Source organism: Porites lutea, chromosome 4 (assembly GCF_958299795.1).
Source record: "Porites lutea chromosome 4, jaPorLute2.1, whole genome shotgun sequence".
NCBI classification, from domain to species: Eukaryota; Metazoa; Cnidaria; class Anthozoa; order Scleractinia; family Poritidae; genus Porites; species Porites lutea.
In genome coordinates, this window is record NC_133204.1 from 27,144,008 (window position 1) to 27,155,682 (window position 11,675).

General features: G+C 38.1%; 1 protein-coding gene across 1 annotated transcript in view; it reads right to left on the reverse strand.

Annotated features, from left to right (window-relative positions):
* Positions 1 to 756: 756 nt before the first annotated feature.
* LOC140933150 (uncharacterized) overlaps positions 757 to 11,675 on the reverse strand; it is an 11,950-nt gene continuing 1,031 nt past the window's right edge. The window contains exons 5-12 of the mRNA XM_073382666.1: positions 11,246 to 11,408; positions 8,735 to 8,894; positions 8,122 to 8,197; positions 5,867 to 5,931; positions 4,713 to 4,985; positions 4,042 to 4,110; positions 3,294 to 3,625; positions 757 to 1,099 (exon numbers count right to left, since the gene is read on the reverse strand). Coding sequence (XP_073238767.1) covers positions 917 to 1,099; positions 3,294 to 3,625; positions 4,042 to 4,110; positions 4,713 to 4,985; positions 5,867 to 5,931; positions 8,122 to 8,197; positions 8,735 to 8,894; positions 11,246 to 11,408 — 1,321 coding nt within the window. The 3' untranslated portion in view covers positions 757 to 916. The remainder of the gene's footprint in view (positions 1,100 to 3,293; positions 3,626 to 4,041; positions 4,111 to 4,712; positions 4,986 to 5,866; positions 5,932 to 8,121; positions 8,198 to 8,734; positions 8,895 to 11,245; positions 11,409 to 11,675) is intronic.

An 11,675-nucleotide genomic window follows, 5' to 3' on the forward strand; every position in this document is an offset into this window, starting at 1 on the left:
ATTAAATTTCGGTGCTGTTCAATAACATTATAAAATAAAGGTGGTGTAGGTGGGCGACTGGGTTACTTTGTTTGGGAAGAATTTGTTTTCCAGGCCTAATCTGCTGTGATCAAGAGCAAATATGGCTCTTGACTGTGATCGAAGATTATTGCAATTTTTTCGGGGTACGGATAGGGCTATTAATTCGATGCAAGATTTGTTACACTCTTGGAATGTTTGCAATTGATTTTCTCTAAAATCTCTTAGCCTTTCCCTGAAACGTCACATGAATGTGCCCAAAGGTTAACTGATTTGTGGATTACAAGTTTATTGTATGATTTAAATTATCAATTTTATAATGGGAGCTTCGCTTTTAGCCCTGGCTAAATCTCTATATATATGCTCTGCAATTCTGCATTTTATGTTGATCGAGAAATGCTGAACGGATGACTTCTAGTGTGATAATGTTTTTTTTTTTTCAGCAAAGAGGATACAATGTTGTGGTTCTCGACAGGGAAGGAAACTTCACTGATTTTGGAGCATTTGATTTTCATGCTTACTCAAACGCTGATGACTATTTGAGTGAATTTTTAGCCTATATTGCAGACAACGCCATCGTGTTGATCGCCGTAATGGATGAAGCTTGGTTGAGTGGTAACGCACCTGAAAGTGACAAACAGGCAGCTGACCAACAGCTGACAAGCTTAGGAGCCAAAAACCCCAGACCATCTGAATATCGTGCATCATGGGCCCTGTTTGGGTATAAGGGATCACACGAGGGAGTGGATTGGGTGAGATTCGCAGAAGCGCCAAGAATGCAGGGGCCGACAGAGATAGGTGTAAAGATTCCCACACCGTTACATACCTATGGTTGCGCCTAACCGTGAACACTAATAAAAGAGTGTTGTCTTATTTGATTTATTATCATGCAGTTGCTTTAATAAATGTTGCAATACACAAAGTTTATATCTCCGCGTAGGTCGTCAAAGTTGATGTGGCCCCAGCCGTAAGAGTAGGTATCCACTAAGCGAAGAAAGGCTTTCTGACCGACAAATTCACTTGCATCCCACGTCTGACGAGCCATAGTCTCTGTACATTTTCCAGTTGCTTTTCTCACCACCTGCAAAATATAAACTAGAGTTGAAGCTATGTAAAAACAAAATCCTTCTCATACAAAAACCACATCTGGAGCAGGGTCTTAAACCATGACAATATTAGCTTCTATTTAAGGATGAGACAAATGAAAGTTGGTTCCCTATTTAAGGACCAAACCCGAAAAATGACACCATATATTCAACGAAAAAAATTAAGAATCTAATGGTAGCACATAAATCTCCAATGAATCGCTTTCAGGTACCCTTTCCTATTAGGCTAAGGGATCAGATGACTTATTTTCCTCTAACTTGGCATTTACACACTTGAATCTTATCAGATACAATTAAGGTGCCTTACCTATGGGTCACACCGGGAACACATCGCCAACAAGGGGAAAAAAGATACTCTTATGGAGGATAGAGACCCTCAAAAACCATACCCTGCCTGGTGGAACATACCATCTCCCACAGTTACTCGTAGTTTAACTTTTATAATAAATCTCTCAATTACCACTGGAATATTTCCAAATGCTTGGAAACGAGCTAGAGTTTCGCCAATATTTAAAGAGGACCTCAAGACTGATCCTAACAACTACAGACCTATCTCAGTTCTGCCTGTAGAAAGTAAAGTAATTGAAAGAGTTGTTTTTTCACCAACCATATGAATGTCTAAATGATAATAACTTGTTAACTGAATCACAATCTGGCTTCAGACCTATGTTTTCTACTGAAAAAGCTAAAATTGAGGCAACGAATGAATGGCTATGGAATATTGACAAAAATCTCTTACATGGTGTGATACTCCTGGACTTGAAAAAAGCCTTTGACTCCATGGATCGTGCTATCCTACTGGGAAAGCTTAAACTCTATGGGGTCAGTTCTCAATCTCTTAACTGTTTCGGGTCCTATATATGTGACCGAAAGCAACGAACGTTTATTGATGGAGCTCAATCTGATTTCTGTAATATAACATGTGGTATTCCACAGGGTTCTATTAAAGGTCCCCTCTTATTTACTATTTATATTAATGATCTCCCTTCATGTAATTTGTCTTCAAAACCCAGAATGTATGCAGATGATATCACCCTTACCTCATCTGCACAAGACTCATGTGTCCTTGAATATAAAATGAATTATGATATGAATTTAATTCAGTCATGGCTGTCAGCAAACAAATTACCTTTGAATGTTAAGAAGACTAAATAAATGCTTATAGGGAGTAAATTTAAGTTATCTCAAATAAACAGTGATTTCACAGTCAAAGTTAATAATACACCGTTAGAAAGAGTAATTAAACATAAATCTTTTGGAGTTCAAATTGATGAATCTTTGAACTGGCGCCCGTTTTAAAGAAAATGTACGCTGGTCTTGTTATGTTAAGGGAGCAAGTCATTTTATACCATTTGATATTAGAGTGAATATGTATAATGCACTTGTAATGCCATATTGTAATTACTGTAGTGGTGTATGGTAATATCAATAAGGGACTAGAGGACAAATTTCAAAAGATGCAGAATTGGGTTGTTAGAATTCTCACCTTTTCTAACTATGAGGTTCGCCCATTTTTTTGTCGGATAAGCTTGGCTAGGAAAGGTTAGAATATGTAAGACTTAAACAGTCGGCTCTGACAATGTATAAAATCCATAATGATCTTTACCCGTGATAAATGAGGCGGATCTTTACCAACACCTCAAATGTACACTCCCACAATCTTAGAAATTCGGAGTTAAATTATTATGTCCTCAGACCCAGAACTGAGTCTGCAAAAGGGAGCCTACACTACAGAGGATCTGTTCTGTGGAACAAGATTCCCTCAGAGATTAGAAACCTGCCTAGTTTAAATGTTTTCAAAACTTCATTTCATGGGAAGGACAATCTAATACACTATGACTCATTGTAACTATTATTATAATATAAGTTTTTGTATTTTTAGCTTTATAGTCAAGTAGTTTCTTAGAGTATTTTCGTATAATTTTACACACGATTCCTAGGAAGACCATGTAAAAGTGATACGATTTCGTGTATAAATAAAGATTGATGATGATGATGACCTATTTAGCCCATATATGGGAGCCCCGACCCCGACCCCCCCCCCCCCCTCCGCCCTCTTCACCAGAGAAGATAATCTCAATCGAGAATGAATATGGTTTTTGACTGTACGAGGTTTGTGCGGACAAAGTAATTAGTGTATATAAATCTATCTTTAATGCGCTTGTTCACCTGGTTGTTTATAACCAACTCCGCTCTAGCGAGATTAATGTCACACCCTCCCCCAATTAAAAAAGACATCTTGCCGCTGGCAGCGATGGTGAAAGGTGGAGATGCGAGAGTTCCCTGTGGTCCGTCGCCTTGTAATAATCCCGCTGGGGAACTTGGACTGGGACGGTTTTCCGCACCTCCAATCCACCAATCTCCCTGTTGGTTTGCAGGCTGCCCTCTGTCACGTGCTGTCGGGTTGTCCCCATAGGTTGGCTGATTATTAAACGCAGTTCCAGACTTAGTCCAGCCATCAAGACTTCCACTTTCAAAGTCGAAATGACAAGGAAAACAACCTAAAGTACAAAAACAGATCTTCATTGGTAAATCCCAGGGCATTTTGCTCCGCGGTTTTCAAAGTGTAATTTATTTTAGCTTCTAGCAGGGTCGATTGCAAACAATTAAGTGCAAGGGTATCACAAGCCGACCACAACTTGGTACTACGCCCCCTTCCCGGAGGAGAGAAATACACACCCTTTTTCAGTCATCAATAGCAGCAACCCATCATTGATATCAGTTAAGTATTTCAAAACGAGGATCAAACATTATGGTAGAAGGATGATTGTCTCATCCATATAAAACAAGCAAATATCTACATGGAATGTCCTTTCTCAGGTTTTTTGGCACTTTCTGTTGACCCATCAGAAAGTGCTCCATATTAACTCCTCTAAAGCCACTGCGATACATGTATCTTGGAAAGATCTTTACGAACCGTGACAACTCCAAGTTGCTTTAAGTTTCCACTTTAGTAATTCTTCCACGTGAACACCAAGCGGTGACACTGCAATATAAAGAAAGGAAAGAGTAAGAATTTAATTTTTAATGCTAGTGTGATTTTTGAGTCGTAGTTCTTCGGTCGCTCTCCGGTTGTGGTGTTTATCTTCTACAAAGAAATATGCGAAAGATCTATTATTTCGAAAAACTTTGAGTTTCCTTTTTCTTTTCTTTAGTTTTCTTTTTTTGCTTCGTGGTCGTATTCTAGACCCGATTGGCAAATATAAAATGGCTTTTTTAATAGACCAATCATGGCTCGCACTCAAATCTTGGCTTTTTGGTGGGGACCCAGAAATAGAGTCATTTCCACGCTGTCTCGTAGACGGACTTAATCAAAAGTTTTTTTCTCGTCTGTGGCTAAGGCTAGGGCAGATGATGTGCGCCCTATTTTCTGTTGACATTAATTTCGCGACATCCCTACTATCTGAGCGTGGCGTAAGCCAGAACTAAATATTCCCAGGCTACCTGGTGCTCCATTTGTCCATCATCTTACAGTGTTATACAAACTATTGCTCTAATCCCTACAATTACACGGAAGGAAACGCGTGGAAACGCTGAATGGCATTCTTTTAACTAGAATTTCTCCGATCCAGTATCAAAGTTTTATACCTCTCCACTTGGTGCCGCTGGTTGAAGTTACTGTATGCTCAGTCGGTGGTGTCTTGTTGGTGTCATTGATAATCAATTCACTTCCAATCATAACAGCAAGATTTGTGGTGCCTTTGACTTTAACGGCATCCCAGTCATTCACTGAGACAGTGATGAACTTTGACGAATGATCTTGAGTGCTTTTCAAAACCGTTCTTCCGTTCGCAGTTACTGCATATAAAATGTTTTCCACCGTGTCATGGCCAAGAATAGAAATTATATTCCAATGCATAGCTGAAAAGGGACAAACATATAACTGAAACGAATCGCCTCGTGCACGGAAATCCAAGAAAATCAAGGATTCCGGATACTAAGCATTGGATTTCAGATTCCATAAACTGGATTCCGCTTCCCTAGTCAGAGGAACTTGGAATCGGGAGTACAATCTGTTGCAGGATTCCGGATTCCTTAAGCTGTATTCCTATTTACAGAACTCCCAAATCGACAATATGAAGGGGAAAGAAGGTAAGTAAGAGTAGTGAAGTAGAGACCGGTTAAACCCTTTTTTGCCTATAAATATCATTAACTTGCGGCGTCCTTGTGTCATAAATAAAATATCGTCAACGGTTTGACCCGTTGGACAGGTTTTCTATAGTTATCCCTAGGTTGATGAATTTCTTCCTTGTCTTCCTTTTTAATGACATTCCACCGCCACAAAACGGATCTAACCAGTCCCCACTATACTACTAACGAAACATTATACTACTATCGACCAATTACACGAACCAAACACGTATTGTTCATAAAATTTCTTGTTGGGATTGGTAGAGCTAATTGTTAATAGCTGATATCGTGTGACGAACAATATAACGTAAATTGTAATTTTAATAATAATTTAGAATAACCATGAATAATAAAAATCAGGGGGACTGAAATTTATGTCGTGGCCATTTTACGTGCTGAAAACCAACAGAGAATCTATATCTTCTTGCAGCGATTTGTTTGAGTGTCGACGAATGTCATAGATGAATCTTTTACCACAGATAATTCTAACTTTGTTAAAAAAATATATTTTCATAATAGTATCCCTATGATAAAAATAATTCTACGAATAAAAAAATAATGATTCGAAGAAGAAACTCAGTAATTAAGAAATGCAGAAGATGGAGACAAACCTGTCCACGAAGCACCCATGTCCTTGCTAAAAAAACAGTTGGGCGAATGCTCTGAATGCTCCTTGCTAAAACATTGACGTGAAACGTACTTATAGTTAATGCAAAGTGCCAAATTTAACCTCCAAGATGGTGTGAATTTCAGCTACCCCCTCGAGTCCCATACTTCCGCATTTGAATTGGACGTCTGAATCAACTAGCCGCTGTGTGTATTGCTTTCCGTTAATTTGACTTCCGCTTTGTCTTTTGTCATTTACATGAACTGCAAGAGCAGTAGAAAATTTCCACACTTTCAACTGCTTTCTATGCTAGACTGGCACTGACAACAGAATTCTGAAGTTGCAGGAACTAGCTTGCTTTGTGATTAAAAAGTCGTTACGCCTCTCGCCAGTGGCAGACAAATTCTTGAATACGAAGATCCAAGTCTACTTAAATTAACGGTGGCCTATTACTTTGCCAAGGATAAATAACAATTATTCACCGAAGTGCAGGTGGCTAGTGGTGGTTATTTACCAAAGCCCCAAAGCAGCGAGGTATATAACCACCACTAGCCACCGACACTGAGGTGAATAATTGTTTTAGTATATACTAAAACAGTTAGATAATTGAGCACAAAAATGATGATTTTTAACTAATTTACTGTTACCAACGATTACAATTTTGGCGCGCAATGACCGAACGGCCGTGGTCGTCGCTTTTTCTTGCCGGCAAATAAAAGTTTTGAAGGCATTTGTTTAGCTCTTGCGGGGAAATTTCTTCAAAAGGAGTTGTAAATTCTTTTTGTATTTAAAATCATTATGTAAACAAGATTATTAAATTTAGTTTTAAGCTTATTTATGAACAAGTCAACTAAATAAACGAACGCAAGACTTATAATAATAAGCTTCATTAGTATTTGTAAACAAAAAACTTTTTCACCGGTTTTAGCGATAAATTCAAGTCAAAAAGACAAAGCTTTAACTGTTAAAACTTCCAAACCGAACCTCGTCACCTTCTTCGTGTATTTCGGGAACAGCTTGCTTGATTAGTTGTGAAATTTCTTTGTTTGTTACGGCAGCAAACCGGGAAGGCATTTTGCTCCGAAGTTGCGCAAGTTTGGCGTCGCTCGCTCGGAGGAACTGGAGGTGAATCAGTGAATAGTGCAGGATATTCACTGATTGAGTATCCAAACAGAGCGCACGAAAAACACTATCCACTGTTTTAGTATATACTAACTACATATATTTTAACTGAATGATTTCTTGGTTCGACTGCCCGAGTTTACTAAATTCTGCTCTAGCCATGTGGTAATGGGAAAGCTGAATATAGCGTGGAAGACATGAAAGATATTTTTTCAAAGAGTGGAATAAAGAACTGACCTCTTTCAATCAGGCTCATTCAGTATGCTTCATGGTATTTTAAGCTTCCAAAACCTTAAACTAGCCTTCTGAATAGCGCATTAGTGGCGTTTAAATGTTCACACAGTTGAATTTTACACTGGTGAGAAAATGACGTGAGTTTCACGCTCGGGCCGACTCGTTCTCTCACCCAAGTGGTCAGAAATAAGTACTGGCGGATAACTAATCTAATAGGCCATTTCCGAATTTTCCCAAAGACCCAGTTTCAAAGCAAGGCTAAGTGCGAAGCCGCTGATATGAAAATGACTTTTTTTGTCTGATCATGCAGGTAAAACTCATTTTCATTTTCTCATTTTTTGAAAGTGAAATCCTTTGGAACTCGGAAATGGCCTATTAGACTTCTCCCTGAAATAAAGTTAGCTGTGGTTAATGTTTGCAAAATTTCCTTGATTTATAAATTGCAAAAAAAGAAGTTTGTTTGTAGAAGGAAATTAAAGGCTGCTTCATACGCTCGCATTTACGATTTTATGGAGTTCCTTCCATCCGTGATCACAGAGTTTCCTTAAATGGTTCTAGTCAAAAATTGGTGGGGTCTATTATCGGTATTTAAAGTACAAGGACGCCTCGTCTGTCTATCAACGGCCTCTTAAGTTTTTTCTCCAAATCATTTTCAAACTTGTTATCTTCACTGATTTTAGGGAGTTCCTTCCAGCCGTGATAAAAGATTTTCGTTAGGTAGTCCCAGTCAAAAATTTAAAAAACAGTGGAGGGGGTGTGGAGGTGGGGTGGGTAGGTCTATTATCGGTACGTACATGGAGGCTTCTTCTGGTTTGTTCTTGCTTACGAACTTTTTATCTCTAAAAACTAAATAGCAGAAGAAAGAAGCTACAAGCCTTCTGTTTAGTGGATGGAAGATCTCACCATTTCACGTTACAAATGTACATGATGTCCCTTGTTTTGTCCAAGTAATATCCGCGACTTGTAAACTTCAAGGAACCTTCGCAAGTAGTAAAAAAAAATTGTCATTGTGAGATCTTGATAATTTGAGGAAAACCTCTGAAATGCTGATGGGAGAATAATAAAAAATTAAGACCAGCTAAAAAAAAAAATACAAATAAAAAGCTCAAGTTTAAGAAATCCAAGGACGTTTGAGGTTTGCGGGGGGTGCACAAAAAGAGGATTCTAAACATAAAAAGAAAAAATTAACTGTAAAGGGACTTTATGAACGTTTGTGAGTACTTCTTACCTTTTGAAGCAGTTGATGTAGGTGTGGAGGTTCATGGTTTTCTAAGAGAGTTGTCAGTTTGTATATAACGCAAACAACCGAAACACCGAATTATTATGTACGTATATCGTATATATATGAACTATAACTTTATTAATCACAAATTCCACATTCAATACAAAATGCACTTCAAATTATGTGTTTACCAATACGATATGTCACTTGTTCGATGAAATATAATATTGCTAGATGCTGCAATACCGGTAGGTACTGTTACTCTAGCAAAACTTGGGTTGCTTTCCATTTTACCTGGAATAGCAGGCTGACCCAGTCTGCATCCATAAAACTCAACTTTCAGGGCAATGCTGTTTTGCCAGGAGGTCGGATTAATGCGAACAAACACAGCTTCAAATGGTGTGGGAAGAATAACCACGGCCGCACAATCGCAATTATTGTTAGCCGGTAGATCCTTCAAAAACACACAGTAGTATGATAATGATTAGAAATCGCCCAGTAAAAGCTTTAATTCTAGTTGTATGCAAATTAACTCTTATTGGGCGAAACTGAGTAAGCTATGAAGAATTAAGTAGCTACAAGTACAAGAGGGAGTTTTTGGCCAAGGGGCGAGCTACATTTGGTTTGCAACCACGTGACAAGGCGGCCATGTTGGAGGTCAATAAAGAATAACTTTTTCTCGAAGAATTGACTAGAAAATATAGTTTAGTTCGCAGAGGAGAGAAATGATTTTGTTCTTAACCACCAACATGGCCGCCGTGACGTCACGTGCAGCAAGAAATTGGGGGATTACAAACATCGAGATTTGCATAATTTTCCATAACTTATCAAATCTGAATTTTAAACTGTATTCTGATTTTTTGGATACTTTTTCGTTTACGTATTCTTCAAAGAGCAGTTTATATTCTTCGAGAGACATATATATGTATTTAGTAAAATCCAACTAGTGGTCTATTATTAATGCTGCGTTCTGATTGGTTGAGCTACTACTAGGCTATATGTTATAGCCTACCAGTAGCGAAAAGCGCGGGCTTTGAAAACCAAAACAGTGGCGGCTAAATCGGGTTTTGCTAGCGAAAGTTGTTTTGTCTTGATATTTTTGACCAACTAGTTGGATTTTACTAATGGGCTATTGACTCAGAGCCCCTTCGGGCTCGAGGAATAATTGTTAATTATGCTATCTTTTTAGTCAGTCGCACTGCACCAAATTGATAATGATTTATTGGCTATATCTTCGGCACAGATGAAGAACTCATCGTCATTAACATTTCAAAGTATAAATATTTTGTTAATAAGTCACGTAATATGTCACGTGACCAATGTTCTATTCTAAAAAATCTTAAATAATTGGTGGCGGGTTTAAGAAAAGAAATCTTTTGACTAGGTATATTGGGTATTTCTAGCACTTTACGCTTGGAATAACTGTCCATTCCTCTTTAATAAGAAATTAAGAGAGAAAAAATCATTTTGAATTATTTAAAACTTTAATTTTGAACTTTTCGTAAATTAATTCCAAACTTAGAAAGTAAGGTATGTTTACCTTCTATCAGAAACACCAATATATTTACCTTAAAATTCGCCATCAATTCGCCAACTTCCTTCATTTTCAATTTATGGTCAGGTGAAATGTCACGTGACCATAACTAAACGTTAAGGCACAAGAAGACTTCAAGATTTACTTTTGGGGAAAAATTCATGTAGTTCTAGGTATCCCTTATTGCAAAGCAATCATATGCTCAGAACATTAAATCTTTGAGCCAGGCCTTAAACCCCGTGAGGTCAGGACATTAAAAGACGCTTTAGAAAAACCCCAAGAAGGATTCTATCACGTATTTTGTGGAAAAAGTTTTGAAAATTATGAACTTAAGCCAAAATTTAAGCTCCAAACTTTGTAGTGCGTGGCGTTTTGGATCAATACGATAAACATGTCAAAATCTCCACGATATTACCCATGATACAAGAGAGGATAAAGGGGACAGAGAAGGCATCCCCCATACACACCCTATTCCATAGGTAATTCGTCTCGAGTTATTTTTAACACCACAGATCTCAAGGGGGATTAGACAACAGCCAATCACATAGCGCGAATGTGTTCCGCGTGGATGACCCACGCTGAGAGCCACGCGTCCTTCACGAAACGGACGCAGAACAAAATGGGGGAAGACGCGGAGAGCGATTTTGCTTTTCCTTTTGTCGACGAAAACGACTACAGCGAGATTGCTGTGAAAGCTGTGTCAGCGAAACGGAAATTAAAAAAGAATCGCCCTTCCTCTCTTGTATAGAGCTAATAGTACAGCAGGGAAATCCTTAACACACTGAATATTCTCTCAGGATCATTTATAATTTACAATTTCAAGAGAGCAATTTCTGGTTTGATATTTATTGCTTTATTAATCTTTTATTATTCAACAAAAATAACACTTGGCGTCCTACTTGCCTTTTTAGGGACTTTAAGATCCAACGGCGAGACGGCGACAAGAACTTCGCTTAAAAAGTGAATTTGAGTTTTTTCAGTCTTAATAGCGATTATTCCTACCCACTTACTTTGTCAATTGTAGGCGAACCCTCCTAAAGCTGAATTTCAAGGGACCATATTCAAGCTCAGAAAGAGAAATAAAATTTCGTCACTTTATCCCGAGTCTAAAAATAACTCGAGGCGAATTACCTATGGAATAGGGTGTGTATGGGGGATGCCTTCTCTGTCCCCTTTATCCTCTCTTGCCATGATATTAATAGGTAACAAGAGAACATAAAGGTCCTTTTATTATACTGAGCTTGATATCAGCCAAAGGTCACTTTTTGTACCTTGTTCACGCTTCCTTGCATGTAACGTTTAAAAATAGCTCCATCATGGCTGTAACACAGAGATATCGATTTGACACAACTTCTCCCAAGACCTTTGGTAACGAGGCGGACAATTTTGACTGTGGTGTTGAAATTAACCTCTAGGTACTGTTGTTTATCTTTCCTGAAATGAAAAGAAAAAATGGAAAAGAGAAGAAAAAAAAAAGCAAGAAAGAAATTCAAATGAAATTTAATTCATGTACCAACCATCCATTAACGTGTTCGAGACGTCAACAACAGAAAGAAATTAGATGCTGCTCGAGTAAGCAGTAACCAAATTATATAGAAATAAAACAACAACAGAATTAGTGATGAAATCTGTAAAAAAAAAAAGAATGGATTCATGGTGGTAGAGAGGAAAAGAGAAGAGTTTGTTGACCGAACTGGGGAC